The 20,527-nt window shown below is 46.7% G+C and overlaps 1 protein-coding gene across 1 annotated transcript in view; it reads left to right on the forward strand.

Moving 5' to 3' along the window:
* Positions 1-20,527, forward strand: part of MED12L (mediator complex subunit 12L) — a 204,382-nt gene that overhangs the window by 42,199 nt on the left and 141,656 nt on the right. Inside the window, exon 11 of the mRNA XM_044432963.1 lies at positions 12,781-12,912. Coding sequence (XP_044288898.1) covers positions 12,781-12,912 — 132 coding nt within the window. The remainder of the gene's footprint in view (positions 1-12,780; positions 12,913-20,527) is intronic.

Consider the following 20,527-nt stretch of genomic DNA (forward strand, 5'->3'; position numbering starts at 1 on the left):
GCTGAAACATGTTTTCCATAGTAGTTCTATGGATATCACTTATGCACCAGCTTTTTAAACATGATGTGATATGCTGATTTCTTTGTCGTGGCCTCTGTGCATCACACATATGGATTCTGTGCCTGTGCAGTGCCTTTGGCCGGAAGATTAACAGCTAACAGTTTTTGGAGGGAACGCCACTCCCCCTCCCCCCTAGCATTATATAAGGAGCAGAATGTCCGCCATTTTCCAGTCTTTGCGACCGCTGTTCGTTGTGCCTCGTGCCGCTTTGCTCTCGTTAAGATTATTACTTACCTTCTTGCTTGTTCGAAAATCTCTCCTTTTTCCTACCAAGTTTGTATCCCTTGTTCTTGTTGTTAGTACTTCACTTATATTTCTTCTTAACTTTGCACCATTTTTTCCTCTTTATCGTTCCTATAAAAAACAAAACAAAACCAAAAATATCACTTTCCTGCTTTACTATCTCCTTTTTTCTTCTTTCTATGATGGCGCAACGGGCGGCGTTCCGCAAGTGCGGAAAATGTGGCTCCAAAATGCCCACCGCGGACCCGCATGATCTGTGCCTCCTTTGTTTGAGGAAAGGGCACAGAACCAATAAGTGCGGCCATTGTTTGGCCTTCTCTAAACAGGCGAGGAAGAACAGGGAGAACTGCCTCCGCAAACTCTTATGGGACCAGGCTCTCCTCCAATCGGACCGGCTGGTGGCTAAGACTTCCATTGTTGTGGCCCCACCCGAAGGCCGTCCAACTTCGGCTAACCTGCCGCAACGCCCGGCCTCTTCCTCCATTGCTCCGCCCTCATGCCCTTCTGAAGAAAGCGCTCATACCATGGCCAACCAGTCTGTTTCCCTCCTGAGGAAAGAAAAGGAAAAAAGAAAGCATCTCAGATAAATATCCTGTGCATAAGAAGGCCAAGAAAGATAAGACGGGCAAGCCGGTTAAGAAGCCGAAGAACCCCGAGCAGGCAAAACACCGCCACTTGGGCTCGGCCTCTTCCTCGATTCCAATCCCTGCTTCGGAACCGACCCCCTCGGTCCCGACCATCCAGGTGGCTATGAGGGTTACCCCACCGGGCTCACCGCGCCGACCGACAGCCGAACCCATTCTGGATTCAAGGCGTGGTTCCATCTCTGATGGGGAAATATGAGATTCTCCACCTAGAGCTCGATCACCAACCCCGATGCCTCCAATCCCGATGGATACTGAGATCGCCATCTCCCCTCCGAGAAGCCGTAGGAGCCGTTCCTCAGATGTGAGGTCTGATGATTGGTACCACTCCAGGTGCTTCTCTGCTCCGAGACGGGAAGAGTACCACTCCGTAGCCTATTATCCGACCTCCAGGGGACAATCTTCACCACCAGAGCCTCGGGAATGTTTCCGTTCAATGCACAGAGATGCCCCGAGGCCCCATCTAAAGAAAGTGGCAGATCAGAGTCACCAGGAGATTCTTTCTCCAGTGTACCACCCCCCTACTGGATGGAATCCGACGAGTCTGAGGCTGACTCAACCTCGCCGGATGCAGCGGTTGCTTCTCAGGGCCCGGGGTCACCCGAGGAACTGTATATATTGTTTAATGATCTGATGGCCAGACTGGTGAGATTGCTCGATATAGAAGCCCACCAACAGCTGGGACTGAGCACCGATCGTTTTTATGATGTGGTCAGGGGTGAACGATCCACATCTATTGCCTTGCCGTTTGTTACGACCTTACGGCAGGCAATGACCCAGCCAAAGGACCTCCCAGCTCACCCACAACCGACTTCTCGTAAATACGAGTCCATGTATCGGGTGCGGGAAGAGGACATCCCATTTCTTCTCCATCACCCCAAGCCGAATTCGGTTGTTGTAGAATCCTCGCAGGGTCGGGAAGCCCGTGGACACACCTCGCCTCGTGACAAAGAGGGCAGAAAGGTTGATTCCCTCGCCCGCCGGGTATATGCAGCTTCGGGCCTTGGTTTACAAATTTCTAATTATGAGCAACCCTGGCGCGTTACCAATATTTCCTTATGCAACGCCTGGACGCCATCATCGATACCCTCCCGGGAAACCAGGGCAAACTTGCTAAGACTTTTGTTAAGGAAGCTATGCAAGTGGGGGTGCAACAGCTTTCCACCGCAAGGCACCACGTGGACTCTGATTCGAGGTCGCTGGTCGGTGCCATTTCCCTCCGCAGACACGCCTGGTTGCGTAATTGCAATTTTCCGGACGAGATGAAGCGGAGAATTGAGGAGATGCCGTTTGACGGTTCCGGTCTCTTCCATGCGAGGACGGACGGCAAATTGAAGAAAATCCACGAATCAAGGATGACCGCCCATTGAATGGAATTGCAATCTCTACCCCGACGTAAGTGGTCATGGTCATGGCCACAGTACTGTCAACAATTTCCACCTCGGCAACAGCAACCGCATCCATGTCAGCAGTGTCGCAGGCAACAACCACCCCAGCGCTTCCAACAGGGCCGCCGCTGCTTTGATACGGACAGACGACAGCGCTGATGCGACGAGCGAACCATTCCTCTCATTCCAACTCTACCCTCCCCCCACTCATTTGGGGATCGACTGAAGAGTCGGATCTCCATTTGGGAGTCCATCACATCTGATGGGTGGGTGTTATCTATCATTCAGCACGGATATGGAATCGAATTCGATGTTGTGCCATCACTGAATCCTATCCGCTATACTCCGACTTCCTTGGTACTATTAGATGAGATTCACCAACTCCTTGCTAAAGGAGCTATTCGTCGACTGTCGTTATCGGAGGGATTCCACGGGTTCTATTCCAGATACTTTACGGTCCCGAAATGAGATGGGGGTCTCAGACCAATATTGGACTTGAGAGCTCTCAATAGATTCATAACACCAAAGAAGCTTTGGATGACCACACTTCAAAGTATTCTCCTGTTGCTGGGAAGAGGGGATTGGTTCGCCTCATTGGATCTGAAGGATGCCTATTTTCATATTTCAATACATCCAAGTTATAGGCGTTTCCTTCATTTTGTGGTGGACTCTGAAATCTATGAATTCAATGTGCTACCATTTGGATTAGCCACTGCACCAAGAGTTTTTACGAAGTGTATGGCTCCTGTCTGTGCACACCTTCGATTACATGGAATTCGGATATACCTGTACCTTGATGATTGGTTGCTGGTCTCCAACACAGAAGCAGGACTTTCGTCTGCTGTTGAGTTTACATGTGCTCTATTGCACGATCTTGGACTCTGTATTAATCAACGGAAATCTTCCCTTCTCCCTACGCAGATGATCAACTTTATCGGAGCCCGGCTGGATTTGACGTTGGCAAGAGCCTTCCTTCCTCAGGACAGACGGCATGCGATTGCTCAGTGCATTGCTCAGATTCGACAAGCAAGAACCATCCCCGCCCGGTCTATTCAGAGCCTGTTGGGACACATGTCTGCTTCCATTGCTTTGGTTCCGCATGCCAAACTCAGGCTATGTCCCCTTCAACTGTTCTTCAACGGAATGTTTTGACCACAGACAGATCCACCTACCAAACGGATTCGACTCCCAGCTTCCGTTCTTCAGTCCCTGTTATGGTGGACAGTCCCAGCCAATCTGACTGTAGGCGTTCTGTTTCGACCCCGGTACCCTACAGTAACCCTCGGCACCGAGGCGTCCCTGCTGGGATGGGGAGCAATTTGCTCCGATCTACATACCCAGGGGATATGGAGACACTGGGATTGCAGGAACCATATCAATTTTCTGGAACTTCTTGCCGTTTTCAAAGTCCTGCAATCATTCGAGGATGTGCTTCTACACCAGGTCGTCCAGGTGACCTCAGACAACATGGCGATGGTCTTTTATTTGAACAAACAAGGGGGAACCCAATCCCGGAAACTAGCCCGCCTGGCCATGCAGATTTGGGACTGGTGCATACCGAGAGGTATCACTCTTCTAGCAGTTCACCTTGCGAGCACAGAAAATACAGATGCAGATCTCTTGAGCAGACATATGTCGTGGTCACACGAATGGGAGCTAGACCATCGGGTTTGCGACATGCTATTTCACCGATGGGGCCAGCCAGACATCGACCTGTTTTCCACACAACAGAACAGGGCATGCACGGCCTATTGTTCCAGAGCGGGGATGGGTCAGGACTCGCTCGGGGATGCTTTCATGATCCCTGGACAAATATGACTTTTTATGCTTTCCCTCTGATCCCACTCATCATGAGAGTGTTGGCAAAGATCATTCACGAAGGGGCCACAGGGCTACTGATCACCCCGTGGTGGCCACGCCAGCCATGGTTCTCAACTCTCCTTCACGTCTCCCAAGAATTTCTCCAACTCCCTCTTCTTCCTTACCTTGTTACACAGAGGGAGGGCATGATCCGCCACCCAGACTTGCTGTCGCTGAAACTGACTGCATGGAGGATACAATGACCAGCTGCGATACATTGGTATCGGCACCACCAACCGTCCCGTCCATTCCTGCTCAGCAGAGTCTACACCCAGACCTACAGTATATTCTCGAATTTGCGCTACGACCATCTACTAGGAAGTCGTATGTGGCAAAATGGCAGAGATTCTCTAACTTTGCCAATTTACACTCGTTTCCGGCCCCCTCGGCTTCTGTTTCACAGATACTTCAGTTTCTCTTTGAATTGCATCAGTCTGGACTCAAACCTTTGTCCATAAAAGTTTATACAGCAGCGATTTCACATTACCGGGGAACTATACATGGTCTCTCCATTTTTGCTCAACCTCTGATTAAAAGATTTTTGAGAGGATTGAGTAATCTCCATCCAACTATAAGACCTCTAATGCCCACCTGGAGTCTTTCGGTGGTTTTACAAGCGCTGACTCGATCACCTTTTGAACCCATGGCGACGATCGATCTACGCCTTGCTTCATGGAAGACTGCCTTCCTTGTTGCAGTGACTTCAGCCCGTAGATCCTCTGAACTCTGCGCCCTTTGGGTAGACCCCCCTTTTCTAAATTTTCATAAGGAAAAAGTGGTTCTTCGGCTGGGTCCGTCTTTCCTTCCGAAAGTCGCTACTTCGTTTCACATGCAACAGGAGATTGTTTTACCGGCATTCTTTCCAACCCCTTTGCATCCGATAGAGCGATCTCTACATATGCTGGACGTTGCTTAGCCTTTTATAGGTACAAGACTGAGTCTGTTCGGCGTTCCAATAGACTTTTTGTGAAATATTCGGAACATGACCGAGGCTGTCCAGTCATTTCACAACGTCTTTTGAAATGGATAGTAAATACAATTGTCCTGTCTTATCAGTTAGCTAAGTTGGACTTGCCATCTACTCCAAGAGGTCATTCTACAAGAGCTGTTGCTGCTTCTTCAGCCTTTGCATCAGGGGTCCCAATAGAAGATGTGTGCAGGGCGGCCATTTGGGCTACCCCGTGTACCTTCGCCAGACATTATAGACTCGATGTCCACGCCAGGCAGGATTGCTCCTTTGGCAGAGCTGTCCTTTCTTCTGTCCTTCACTGATGACACCTCCCTCCTCCATTTTTTTATTATTATGACATTTCTATGCCGCCTCTTGCCGAAGCCTCGGGGCGGCTTACAACACAATAAAATACATTGAAATACAATAGAACATAATAAATTACCATTAAATACAAAAATACAAAAAATACATTGAGTTACAAACATAATAATATAAAATTAAAATTATCAGTATAAAATAAGTAAATAAATAATATAGGAGGGGAGAAGAGAAGGAAGAAGAAGTTGGGGTAAGCTTGTTATTCTACCCATATGTGTGATGCACAGAGGCCACGACGAAGAAGAGCAGGTTGCTTACCTGTAACTGATGTTCTTCGAGTGGCCATCTGTGCAGTCACACAACCCACCCTCCGATCCTGCTTGGTGTCATGGGTGGTCCGATTATTTCTTTCGATACTATGATCTCTTTGCTATGTGTCGTACCACTACTGAATTTGGCTATCTTGTCATACTGTGACAAACCTTATTATAAGAACAAACGTCGGTCTTTCAAAGACTGGAAAATGGCGGACACTCCGCTCCTCATATAATGCTTGAGGGGAGGGGGAGCAGAGTTCCCGCCAAAAACCATTAGCTGTTAATCTTCCGGACAAAGGCACTGTGCAGGCGCAGAACCCATATGTGTGACTGCACAGATGGCCACTTGAAGAACATCAGTTACAGGTAAGCAACCTGCTCTTTTAGGAAAGTATGAGTTATGATTGCATTTGGGCTTTCATTTAACTGGATACATCACTTTAAGTTTCCCATGTACACACATAGAGTAAGCAAATTATAACTTTGCCAAATGCAGTAGTAATCTAGGCTCACAGCACTATCTGAATGAGGAAAGGTACAATTTTATGCAAGTTTAAACAGAAAAAACTGTTTTCTGTCTAAACATGCATGAGTATTTATTAAAAACATTTTTACCCTGTCTTATATCCAGTCAGGATCTCAGAACAGCTTACAGAGAAAAAAACAGAACTGCTAAATTCACAACAGCACTAATCCTAATATACAATATATATTGAAAATGGTAAAAACATTCAACCGTTTAAATGCCGGGCGAATAAAAAGGTCTTGACTTGGTGCTAAAATAGAGTCAGCACCAGGCATATCTCTGTGGGGAGCAGATTCCCTAGCTGGGGTGCTACCCCTGAAAAGGCCCTTCTCCAAGTAGCTATTCTTCTGACCTCTTTCAAAGAGGGGTCCCAGAGAAGGACCTCGGCAAGGTTTGGGCAGGTGTATATGGAAGGAGAAATTCCTTCAGATATCCAGCCCCTAAATTGTTACTTATTATGCTCTGAGAAGCTTTACAAAATTGGAGTGATTGTTCATACAATTTGAAAAGTTACCTTGGTCAATATATTTTAGATTACTAACTTGGTTTGAGTAGAATATGTGCCATCTTCTTAAATTCTTGTAGTAACAGTCTGCATCTACATTTTATTCTGTAGAAAAAATATGATGTTCCAATGCATTACTTATGCAAAGTGTTTACGGAGTGGGGAGGTTGTTCTTCCAAACCTCTGTTAAATACACACCAGGAACAAAGTCTGCATTTCATGGTAGCTTGTATGAAATCAGGCATATCTTTGACTTGGACTTGTCCTTAGCTAGGTTTGGCCTTTTCTATGTTTCAAACTTTAAAAAAAGGGTGCAGTTCTATTTCATATTGTGGGAGAGTTGGTTGTGAAAGTTTAAGAATTAGATGCTTTTAGTCTCTTGAGTAAAAAAGAAATTTATTCATATCAACCTTTCCCCTTTCCTGCTGTGCATTTACTAGAAAAATGCTTTGAAGTTTTCCAGTGAAGTGTGTGTGTCTGTAGTAAAACACACACACCAAACACATGCAGCTTATTCTGCATTGACTCATCCCTGAGTAAAGAAAAGTTCACTGCGCGGAATATCAGAGTTTCATTTAGTTTTTAGTTTGTGTATACAGAGAAAAATCCAGCATTGATTAAAAAAAAACATATAGTATCCATTGCAAAGCAGTTACTACAGCTCATACCCAAATAAATATCCAGATATCCCCCTTTCTTCCTCTTTTTGGAAACAGCCTATTGTGAGAAGGTAGTTTTATAAGTGGTTTCCTGTTCTGGGAAGGAGAAGATAATATCCTGGGTGCCTGTTAATTGCTTGCTCCCAAATGGTTTTCCGTAGCCTCTACCAAGGCTACCCTGTTGGTATCGCTCAGTACCTATTCATTTCAGACCAAGAAGTCTGCTTCCATAAACTGGTGTCTATCATTACTCATGAGCCCAAGTAGCATGGCATTCTTAAATTTGATTAACCAGAAGCAAAGCACAAGTGTTTTCAGTGGAAGGTATGCTCTGCTGTATTTCAGTTATATTTGTGCCTTTAATTATTCCATAGAAATCCATTCCTTATTTTGTTCATTTGGAATTAGAAATTAGTTGATCTATGGGGAATTTTGAAGCTGTGCTGAACTCTTTGGAACTGGCTTGGGGGAAAAGGATCAATAAAAGCTATGAAATTGTTGAGCAGGAAATGAGGTTTATTGCCTGCCCTGCTCTCTTTTTCTCAGAGCATCTAGGCTAAATGATAAGCAATGTATTCTTATTACTGCTTCCTGATCTGGAAGGAGCTGAATTTAAGGGAAGAATAAACAACTTGGACTGTACTGTTTTTGTCTGTACCTCATCCCTGTTTCCAAAGACAACAAGCAAGTACATGGGAAAAGCATTGCTGGAGCCGGGGGTCAGACTAGATAGCCCGGGAGACCCCTTCGGACTTGCTCTGTTTCTATGTTTCATTTATATGGATCACACACAATTTGGCCAAAAGTGGACTGTGGGGTTTTCATCAAGCCCATGCATACAGCCATTTAGTTCATACATGAAGATGTTCCATGTTCTTAATGTAAGATTTAATTATCAGCTAATTTATATAATCTTTAACTACACTGGTTTCTTCATTTCAGAATAGTTGATAATTGGTAGGTAATGTTTGCATCTAGCACAAGAGACCAAGCCACTTCCTGCCACAGGAGGTGGTTTGATGCTAGAGAACATTTAGCAAATAGTTTAGAAAAAGCCTCAAGAAAGGAGGCATATAAGCTGTTCCTAAGACCTAATGCTGCAAAGGTCAAGATCTAATTGGGTTTGGGGGAAACCACTAAATGGTTCATAAGGTTCTTCTGGTTAATTTTGTTGCTTAAACTGTATGTAAGATAATTTTGTCTACTATTATTAAAACTAAAGATTGAAAGAAGTAGGATGACCAGGTACAGGCCTTTAACTATGTAGAAGAGGGAACTTCAACAGGTGCAGGTTTGTTTTTTTAATACTCCTGTATTCTCATCTGCAGTTACTGAAATGTTCTCTTGTGCACAACTGTTTAAAGTACAGGAGCCACTTTCCCTTTGTATATCTGGCCAGCCGAACTAAACAGTTTTAAGTCAAGTTGGAGTGAAATTAGTGAGAGAAACAGTATAATGACTGGCTAATTGACAAGACCAGCAGATCAGGCTGCCATATGCTCATAGCTGGAATGCCAATAATTAGTTTTTTTGAAATTTGTAGGAAAGGTATCAGTAAAGGGAGATATAGAAATATTAAGACAAGATGCTGGTAGGGTATTGAAGGCACTGATGAATGAAGATAGCCGTGAGGAACCAAATACAACAAACAACAAAACTGTCTTGTGCAAGACTTGGAAGTTGCTGTAGTCTTCAAAGAGTGACTTGCTCTATTGTTTCAGTTAAGTATTTTGTGAGAGAGTGGCAACATTTGAAAGTTGTTAGCATGTTTTCCTCACATGTTTACTTTAAGTGTAAGGTCTGGGGCATGGGCAGCAGGTAACTATGGCTGGCACGCCAGGAGCAGGGCATGGGTGTATGGTGTTCAGCAGCAGTTCAGAGGGCCAGAAGCACAAGGTACATTTGTTTAACAGTCCAGAGTCAAAGCCAGGGAGATGATAGATCCAAGCAAACACAGCCCAAGATATCACAATCCAAGAGTACAGTCCAAAGGCCAGGTTCCAGAAAGATGGTCACATTAAAAAGCTAAGTTTGTGGCACATGGTTTGTCAGAAGTCTTGCTTAGGTTAATTCTCTCTTGGGCAGGCATTTCTGATCTGGTTCTGATTGTGTGCCCATGAAGGCTGTCCTTGCAAGCAAGAATGCCAATTTTCCAACATTCCAGATCACCTGGAAATCCTCCAAGGTTGGCGGAATCTCTTTTTTCAGAAAGTTGGCCTCTACCTGCAGATGGCAACAGTGTCATAACAGAGAAGTTGGAACTGGTACACTCTCCCTCTGTGCATGTTGACTGTAACCCGGTTGGGAATGCCTGAATAGGACTTGAGTCAAATGAGGATGAGTGCTGTAGTCAGGCAGCTGCATATACTTAAACAAAACTGACTCATTTATAAATAGGACCAGCTGTTTGCCCTTTTTCAGTTTCACACAGTGTGTATTTTACTCAATGTGAGGCTTTACAAGGTCAGTAACAGGGATTGGAAAAACTTACTTGTATCTTATCTAAAGATAATGAAGCTGTTACTTTATTAAAACAAACTTGTTACACTCTAGGTTAAAAATCACAAAAGGTTTTGCTTCAGGTTCTAGTACTTTATAAAATGCAATATTGTACTATTCTTTTTAAATGTATGACTATTAATTTGCTGCCAGGTATTCAAATACCATCTTGTGTTCTTTTTAAAATACAAATTTAAATTGAGTTTGTAAATATTCACACATCAGATGAAAGAAGTCACAGCTGCTGATAAGAATGCTTAAGAAGTTTTGGCTTCCACGAAGCAGGGCCAGCTGGTTTCTGCTGTATTTGCTTTGTTTGTACATTGCCTAAACAAAATCAATTTCTCAGGCCTTTATTAAACAAGGAAGGGATACTTACTGCAAGTATGTGAGGGGAGGAAATGCCAGGCTTGACTTGCACAGTGCAAGAACTGAGTCTAGTGCTGCCATTTCTTGGGTGGCGGAGGACTTCTTGCTCTGGGTAGGGGGAATGTTCCCAAGACCTGCTGGTGTCCTTCAAAGGGCTCCACACCAGCTCTTAGTCACCCCAAGCTGTAGGCCTGACCCCTCATGTGGGAAATGGAATTCTGTGCATTGGATCCATACATCTTGCATTGGCATTACCTGCATCCATTTTTTCCCGTGCAGTTTCAGACTTGTCACCCCAATTTGAATGTTGTATTTTAGCAGTAGTCGCTACGACTTAGTCAAATGTTTGGGTCAAAGCTGTTACAAGTTAATATACCCCTCCAGATAAGACTTTTTAAAAACGTGGGTGGTTTTGCTTCTTCCTAAGTGTCCTTGAGTCTAGAGTGAGCCTGCTGGGCTGGACAAAGGGGGTTAAAACATTTTGACCCTGGAGTCAAAGGATCAGTCTTGCCATATTTTCCTAAATGCAAAGTAGCTGATAGGAGGAAGGATTTGTCCAGGTTGGTGTTGTGCATTCAGTGCACAATCCTGTTCTCCCACCATCAGCAGGGGAGCATGCAGAAGCTACCGGGGTGCCTGCTCGGCCCTTTTGCAGGGTTGGGGAGGCAGCACACAGAGCGGGGAGATGCCAGCTGGTTTGCTGCCTCTTGAGGAAGTGAGATGGAGTGGCTGCTTTGAGAGGAAGATAAGCAGAGTGGCAGGGCATCCCCGCCATGCTCCCAGGATGGCCAAAAGGGGGATGTGGTGGGAGGCTCAGGAGAATGCACCTCCTCTGCTGCTGGCATTGCATTGGCAGGCATGAGGGAGAAGAGGCGCTCCTCCTCAGGTCTTCCTGGGAGGAGGTTGTGGGGGAGCAATCCCTCACCTGCCCTGCATGCCTCCCCCTTTCCAGGTCCCAAGTGTTGTTTGGGAAGAATAGGCTAGCAGGGTAAGAGGTGCTAGTGCCACTGCCCGGCTTATGCCTCCTTCTCTAGGCCCACCTGGGACTCAGGGACGGGCATGTGGCAGGAACTGGTTTTCTTCCCTGCCCTGCATGGTGGGGCACCCGCAGTCCCTGTGCCAACTGAGGGGTGTGGATCGCATTTGGGGGCAGCACGAGCAATCCTGCTCTCTCAGCACCAGCAGGGTGCACAGGGTGGGGAAGCAGATGACAGCTGCCAAAAGGACACTTCAACTGCTGTCATCCCCGTTCCCGTCGATGCTTTCATTGTGCTCTCTCAGATACCAGTGGAAAAAACTGAGGGGGAAATATGAGGAGGCACGGCTGGAGGACCTCAGCTGTGTCTGATCCTTAGACAAAGCAGGGAATCCCAGGCATCTTTAAGTCCAGGGTGGCTCAGTAGCCATCTTGGTGTTACAGTGTTGTCCAAACCCTTCGCTCTGTCATCTAACTGTATGTCATCTGACATAAACAAGTCCTCCACCCACTGCTTTTCTATCTGCCTCTGTCTTCCTAATAGTCACTTTTCTGGGCCTTTCCAAACCATCTTCAATGCTCACCTGTTTTTTTCTGAAGCCTCTGGCCCCATTCCTTAGTTCTTTTCCCTTCTAGGTTGCTCTTCAGGGTACTTCCAGATGGAGGGTTCCTAGCACTAGTAATCGGAAGGAATCACTTGCAGCTCTCTGGCCTTGTCTTTCTTAACAGATTTTCTGCATTAAGGAAAGAAAGGAAGGAGCAGTGGGGAACACTGAAGGAGCGTCAACCCCCACATAATCTTCCACGAATGTGGGGGCCATAAAATAATTGGATGGAAGCATGTTAAGCCCAAACACATGAAACTAAAACAGCCACCCTTGTCACCTCTGCTCCTCTCCCTCTGTTTCTCTGGCATTTGATTTTAGATTGCAAAGCATCTGTAAGCATCATGCTTTGCTAAACAATCTGAATCTTGTCTCTTTAAAATCAAGATGTTTTATATGTAAAGCAAATTATGTGCAAAATCAATGTATTTATAACTTTTAAAACCTGCATTTAAAAGAACACCTGCACTGATAAATTCTGCCAGAAAGAGATGAAAATGAGGATTTTCTTGTAAAATCTAATTTTGAAATGCATGAATTACATTTTGAGAACTGAATTTGGAACTGAAGCTGGCCCTTCTCTTGTCCATTCCTCCTTTTGTTACACCCCTTGATCCACTGCTCATGATTCTGCTGCTTTTGTTCTGTGTGCTGCTTAAAAAGCAAACCAAACCAACACGTCCCCTTCCCTCCCAAATCAGTGAGGTACCCATACATACCAGCTTGAAAAGCAGCTGCCATAGAACTTTTAGGTAAACCTATAACTTTCTGTTCTTTTTAGTAATTGGTATCTATCCTGTTTCTATTTCATAGCCAACTTTTCCTCTCCTAAGTAAGATGCTTCTTTGTAATGTAACAGGTTGCACCTAATGATGAAGCTGTCGTAACACTGCTTTGCGAATGGGCCGTGAGCAGCAAAAGATCTGGCAAGCACAGGGCAATGGCTGTGGCTAAACTCTTGGAGAAGAGGCAAGCTGAAATTGAGGCAGAAGTAAGTCGCATGCATGTTCTTGTTCCAAGTGGGAGATTCATCCCAGATCTATAAAAACCTGTTACAAGCTTTGACATTTCTGAACTATAGCCATACTTTGCCTCCTTGCAGAGAGCCTAGCAATTAGTTTATTTTAAAATTCTTGTGGTTGCAGCAGTGCAGAATAATAGGGTAGGACAGGGAAGGAAGAAAAAACCACATTGCCTTATGGTCCTCCTCCATAGTTCCCTTTTAACTATTTCACAGTGAAGAGCATCCAATAAACAAAGGCTTAGTTTTTAGAGCATTTTTACTTAATTCTTCTGTGTATTAGAATTAAGGTTAGATAAATCTGCACACATGGGAGTAGAAGAAGATGGTTAAGTGGAGGGGATGTGTCCATGCAAATGCAGTTTTTGTTTGCATGTTAAATAGTAATAGACATTTTTAAACCTACACAAGGTTGCATCCAGGTTTTCCTTCCCCTGGAAGAACAGAATCTTTGGATGCAGCCCAGAGTATTCTTAATAAATACAGTCCTTTACAAATACAAAGCAAATAGAAATCAAACAAAATATTGCTCCTTGAACCACCCACCAACGAACTGATTCTAAAAAATGACCTTGGACTGTGCAGAAATGGATAGATTGACTTTGTCATTGAAGGAGAAAGAAGATACTGATTTCTGTCAAACTTGGGACTCTTTTTATGATTGGCTAGAGAAATGGGACTTTGTATAGATTTAAATATGTTTCTAAAAATGTGGGGCTGACCCCGCAGGTCTGATGTTTCTGATGATTGATGTTTTTAGTTTTTCTTTGTTTTAGGGTTATTTTGAATAAAACATATATATATATCTCCTTGATCTGATGACATTGTGATCTTCAGTGTTCAAGAAAGGCATAATAAAACTCTTGAAACTCTTTTGACTGAGATCAGATCATGATGACAGAACAAATGGTTGATCTGTGCTTTTTTATCACTCACCCCATTATTAACTGTGCAGATACCTTGTCTGTGGTATCTGTACAGACAACCAGAGATCAGCATGTTACGACTCTTACAAATAGATGCAAAGTGTTCCCCACCCCCCTCTTGCTGGTGTTATGTGTGATTTTTGGGAAATGGGGCAGGGGAAATTAATTCCATTCAATGTTGCTATATGGTGGTGGTTGGGCCGTTCCAGGCACTCTTGGAGGAATGGACCATCTGGATCCATCTCTGCCTGACTTCAGACCCAGTTTCGGGTTGAAACTGCCTTGGTCACCTTGTGGGATGATTCTTGCCTGAAGAAAAACAGGGGGAGTACATTCTTGTTGGTTCTCCCAGATCTTTCAATGGCTTTTGATGCCATTGACCATGGTATCCTTCTGGATAGGTTAGTTAGGTTGGGAGTTGGAGGCACTGCTTTACGATGGTTCTTCTTCGTGGTCTCTGTGCATCACACATAATGGGTACTGCGCCTGCGCAGTGCCTGTAACAGGGTAGAATACAAAAGCTTTAACGGATTTTGGCGGGAGCGCCGCACTCCTCCCCTGCAGTGCTATAAAGGGCGGAGTGCCCGCCATTTTCCCCAGTCTTCTTTCGACCGCCAATCGCTTTGCCTCGAGCCGTTCATTATTGTCAATTACATCTTTTCTTCCCCCCCCCACAAAAAAGTTTATACTTCTTACCCTTTTTGTTATCCTTTTTGATTCACTCCATTTTCACTATCCACTCTTCTCGATGGCCCAGTGCACGGCCTTTCGAAAGTACTCTAGGTGTGGGGCCAAAATGTCTCTGATGGACCCACATGAGCTTTGCCAATTACGCTTGGGAAATGGACATCACACTGACAAATACGGCTATTGTCAGTTGTTCACCAAGCAAGCCCGAAAAAATCGGGACAATCAGCTGAGGAAGATCCTTTGGGATGAAGCCCTTATAGCCTTGGACGAGCTTGCTGCCCATGGTGACCTTCCTCGTCCACCATCTGAGGGAGCTGCTTCCTGGGAGACCACTCGCTCCTCCCATTCCTCTTCTCTCAAACAAAAGGAGAAAGGGAAGTACACCAGGCAAGGGGATTCTTTGGTCCCGAAGAAGTCTAAGAAAGACAAGACCGACAAGGCCAGCCACAAGCTCCATAGGCTTGCCCAAGAATTGTGCTGGGACTTGGGTTTGACTGCACCATAGGTCCTGACAGCCGTATCGGTACCGACGCCCTTGGTACTGACACCACAGACTGTGATGCAGGTTATACCGCCTGGATCCCCCCAGAGGGTCATTCTACCAGCTCCTATGGCATTGGATCCCCCTGAGCTCATGCTCCATGGATAGATATCCGACAGGGAAATTTGGGATTTGCCACCCCGGTCTCTACCGAGCCACCAACTGGCTTGATTGCCAACTTTGATGCCATCATCACCAGAGGCATCCCTGAGGACCCCGCCACCAGCCAACCCAGGCCACCAGCAATGCACCTCCGTCCAATCCACCAGGAGCTGCGTCCTGATGCTATATGGCAGATTCGAGTCACCTCAACCCCATTACTGGGACTATCAGCCTCTGTATGGCTATTACCCCATGCCACCAGAGTGCAGGCACCGATCCCGTCCCACCAGGATGGAAGTGCTCTCCACCTCAGTGGCCGCAACTTCCCGCCCTCCTCCATCTCCGGTCGACTCATCATCTAGTCCACCTTACCATTATGATTCGGACTCTGAGGACTCAGACTGGCTCTCCACATCTCCAGATGCTGTCATCTCGACTCAAGGACTTGGGTCCCCGGAGGAGTCCAACGCCACCTTCGGAGAGCTCATGGCTCATCTCACTCGGTCATTGGAGATTGAGGTGGAACACTGGCTGAGCACCAGCAATGACCACTTCTGCGACATCGTGCATAAAGAACAGTCATCTGCCATCTCCATCCCACTCATCACGACCCTCTGCCAGGCTATGACAGACACCTGGGAGTTCCCGAGCCAGCCACATCCAACGTTCTGAAGGTACGAATCGATGTACGAGGCTCGGGAGCAGGACATACCATTCCTGCTAAAGCACCCGAAACCTAATTCGATTGTGGTTGAGTTGTCCCAGGGGCGAGGTAACAGGGAGCACTCGATCCCGAGAGACAAAGAGGGCCGGAAGATAGATATCTTGTGCCGCATCTACGTAGCTATGGGATTAGGCCTCTGGATATCGAACTACGAGGCGATGACGGCCAGATATCAGTATTTTCTGATGCAACAGCTGGAATCCATCACCTCCACTATTCCAGACCAGCAGCACAACCTGACCTGCATCTTTATCCGAGAGGCTATGCAACTAGCCATCCAGCAGCTCAGCATGGTGCGCCATCACATTGACTGTGACTCTTGTGCCATCATTGGATCCATCGCCTTAGGCCAGCGCATGTGGTTACGCTCCTGCAACTTCCCAGATGAGGCATGCCCTTCTACAGTTCTGGCCTCTTCCATGACTGCATGGAATCTGCCAAATCTCCCGCTCTGAGGGGCTCCACAGTTTCTACTCGAGATATTTTACAGTCCCGAAGTGGAATGGTGGTCTACGCCCTATGCTCGACCTACGGGGCATCAATACATTTATTAAAACTAAAAAGTTTCACATTTCCTCCCTTCAAAATATCCTCCCTTTGCTCAAGAGAGAAGATTGGTTCACCTCTCTGGACTTAAAGGTTGCTTATTTCCAAATCAGCATCCACCTGTCTCACAGGCGGCTTCTCCGCTTCACTGTCGGCTCTGATATCTTTGAATATAACATCCTCCCTTTTGGACTAGCTACAGCTCCACAAGTTTTCACAAAATGCATGGCACCTGTTTGCGCCCACCTCCAGTTGCAGGTGTCCAGGTATACCCCTACCTAGACAATTGGCTTATTGTTTCCCTGTCCTGAGAACATCTACTCTCGGCCATTGACACCACATATAGACTGATAGATGAACTCAGACTCTATATTAATACTGAGAAATCCTGTCTCGCTCCTTCACAGGTCATTGACTTTATCAGAGCATGTCTCGATCAGAGCCAGAGCGTTCCTACCATGGGCTTGAATGGACAAGCTTCATTCCTCACTCCGGCATTGTTCATTCAGACGCTCCTTGGCCACATGGCTTCAACAGTCACAGTTGTTCCCAATGCCAGGCTCCGGATGTGACCCCTACAGATGTGGTTCAACAGCCTCTTCCGCCCACAACACAACTCCCCAAGGCATCTGCTGCTGCCACCTGCCTTTGTTCATCAGGCTCTGTCTTGGTGGACGAACAAAGACAATCTCTCCGTAGGCATCCTGTTCCACCAGCCACAGCCCTCAGTATAGCTCCATACCAACGCCTCCCTTACGGGATGGGGAGTGCACTGCGCCAGCCTCCGTACTCAAGGCACCTGGCAAGCCCATGAAAAGACTGAGGACATCAATTACCTAGAGCTGCTTGCAGTTTTCAAAGCTCTCCGCTCCTTCGAGTCCACTCTTTGAAACTGAATAGTACATGTTGTCTCTGACAATGTTGTGACCGTTTTTTTCATCAACAAGCAGGGCAGCACGAAATTGGTACCGTTGGCTCATCTGGCTTTGCAGATATGGAACTGATGTATCCCCAGAGGGATTATTTTGCTAGAAGTCCACCTAGCGGGTATAGACGAGGAAGCAGACACCCTCAGCAGGAGAATGTCCTCAACCCATGAGTGAGAGCTGGATGACCAGATCTGCAACAACCTTTTCCTGCACTGGGGCACCCTATCTATCGACCTGTTTGCCACAGTGGCCAATTCGAAGTGCGAGAGTTATTGCTCCCAGGCAGGTATGGGCCTGAATTCGCTGGGGGACGCCATGATGGTGAGTTGGTCAAACATGTTCCTCTACGCGTTCCCTCCGATCCCGCTAATCACAAGGACCCTAGAAAAAGTTGTCTATGGCAAAGCCCAGGGCATTCTTGTTACGCCTTGGTGGCCGTGACAGCCCTGGTTTCCAACCATCCTCAATCTTTCCCACTGAACCTTTGTCTGTCTGCCACAGGTCCCTCACCTGATCATGCAGGGGAAGGGGGCAATTCGCCATCCCGACCTCGACTCCCTCAATCTCACCATGTGACTCCTTCAATAATTACCTCTTGTCCCTCGACTTTGGTCCTGACAAACTCATCGATCCCGATGACTCCAACACACCCCTCGGTACCACCATCGGTACCAACAAAGCCTCCTCCAGCTGTGTTGAACCTGAATCCCCTCCAGTCGGACATCGACTTCATCCTACAATCCACCCTACGACCAGCCACCTGCTGATCGTATGAGGCTAAATGAAAACATTTCACTGCCTTCACGGTGGCCAACCAGTTCCCTCCTCATTCGGCCTCCATCAATAATATTTTACTTTTCCTGCTCTCCCTACATCAAAAGGGCCTTAAGCCCACCTCGAATAAGGTGTACATCGCTGCGATTTCTCATTTTCGCAGCCTGCTATCTGGCTTCTCTGTCTTCTCTCACACCCTCATCCGTCGCTTCCTGAAGGGACTACAGAATCTCCAGCCTCCAGTTCTCCCCATGGTACCAACCTGGAGCCTATCTGTTGTGTTACAAGCTCTTACCAGAGCCCCCTTTGAGCCTCTGGCAACAAATGACCTGTGACTACTGTCATGGAAGACCGCTTTTCTTGTTGCCATCACCTCCACCAGAAGGGCGAGCGAACTTTGCACTCTCTGTGTTGACTTGCCCTATCTTAACTTTCATAAGGAAAAGATGGTCCTTCGCACTGACCCTACGTTCCTGCCTAAGGTCGCTACACCTTTTCACATCAATCAGGACATTATTCTGCCAGCCTTCTTCCCGACTCCCTTGACACTGATAGAGAAGTCTCTCCACTCTCTTGATGTATGTCGATGCCTGGCCTTTTATCGGTCCTGTACAGAGAACTTCAGAAAGACTAAACGCCTCTTTGTTAAGTACTCCAAACTAGGCAATGGGGCCACGATTTGCTCCCAAAGACTCTCAAGGTGGATCGTCCAAACCATTGAACTGGCATACCAATTGGCTAAGCTGGACCTCCCGGCTGCTCCCAAGGGCCATTCCACTAGAGCTGTAGCTGCCTCCTCGGCGTTCTCCACAGGCATCCTGCTACCAGACATCTGCAAGGCAGCAACATGGATGACTCCTGGCACGTTCACCAAACAGTACAGACTCTACATATGTGCCAGACAGGACGGCTCCTTTGGTTGTGCCGTCCTCTCCTCAATTCTCCACTGATGACACCGTCCCATCTCCGGTTGGTAAGCTTGCTGGTCACCTGTTATGTGTGATGCACAGAGACCATGAAGAAGAAAGGCAGGTTGCTTACCTGTAACTGTCGTTCTTCGAGTGGTCATCTGTGCATTCACACAACCTGCCCGCTGGCTCCACTCAGTGTCAGTGGCTGGGGACAGGAGATTCCTTTTTCTCTCCTCCTGTCTTAGTATCTACACCATATATGCAGTTGCCAACCATATGGTCAGCTCCTTCTCTTACTGGTGGCATCTTGTGCTAACCACTCTCTCCACCAGTGGGTGATCAGATGGTCTCCATAGACTGGGGAAAATGGCGGGCGCTCTGCCCTTTATAGAACCGTGGGGGAGGGGTGCGGAGCTCCCGCCAAAATCCGTTAAAGCTTTTGTATTCTACCTGGCTACAGGCACTGTGCAGACACAGCACCCATTATGTGTGAATGCACAGATGACCACTCAAAGAACGACAGTTACAGGTAAGCAACCTGCCTTTCTGCTCCTACCTGACTGGCTGATTCCAGAAGGTGTCACTGGGGGATAGTACCTTGGCTCCATGGCAATTACAGCATGGAGTGCCATGTGGCTCCATCCTATTCTCCATGCTGTTTAACCTCTACATGAAACTGCTGGGAGAGGTCACCCGGAGATTTGGGCTGACATGTCAGGAGTCAGGTAAGGCAGTGATGATTCTGAACCCCAAGGCCGGAGTGGAGTGATGGATGGAATTAGGGCTAATACATTGAAGCTTAATCCAGGCAAGATGGAAGTGCTATTGCTGGGGGAAGCCTCTGTTCAGGAGGATGCTATCTGCCCTGTCCTGGTCAGGGTTGCACTGCCCTGGAGAGTGTGGAACCTGGGGGTGCTCCAGAATTGTCCCTGGAGTTTCAGGTGGCATCTTTGGCAGGAGCACTTTCCATCAACTTTGGGTCATTTACCAACTGTTTCCCTATCTGGACACTCAGAACCGGCAAACCATAGACTACTGTAATGCACTCTATGAGGGGCTGCTCTGGAAAATGGTCTGGAAACTGCAATTGGTACAGAACAGGGAACCTAGTCTGTTGATGGGATAAGCAGGAAAGAACATGACCAGTGCTGCATCATCTGCACTGGTTACCAATTTAAGGCACTCGCACTAATGTATGAAGCCCTGAATGGCTTAGGGCCTGCATATCTAGAGGAGCATCTCCTCCCATATACACCTACCTGGACTCTTTGATAATCTAGGGAGTTCCTTCTCCATGAGCTACTTTTAAAAGGAAGTAAAAAGGGTGTCTATGAGGGAAGGGCCTCCTTGGCTGTGGCACCCCGATTATGGAACTAGCTCCTCAGGGAGAGACACCTGGCAACTATATACGTTTTGACCCCAAGTTAAACCTTTTTATACCC

Source organism: Varanus komodoensis, unplaced genomic scaffold (genome assembly GCF_004798865.1).
Source record: "Varanus komodoensis strain SLA01 unplaced genomic scaffold, ASM479886v1 scaffold25, whole genome shotgun sequence".
Classification (NCBI taxonomy): Eukaryota; Metazoa; Chordata; class Lepidosauria; order Squamata; family Varanidae; genus Varanus; species Varanus komodoensis.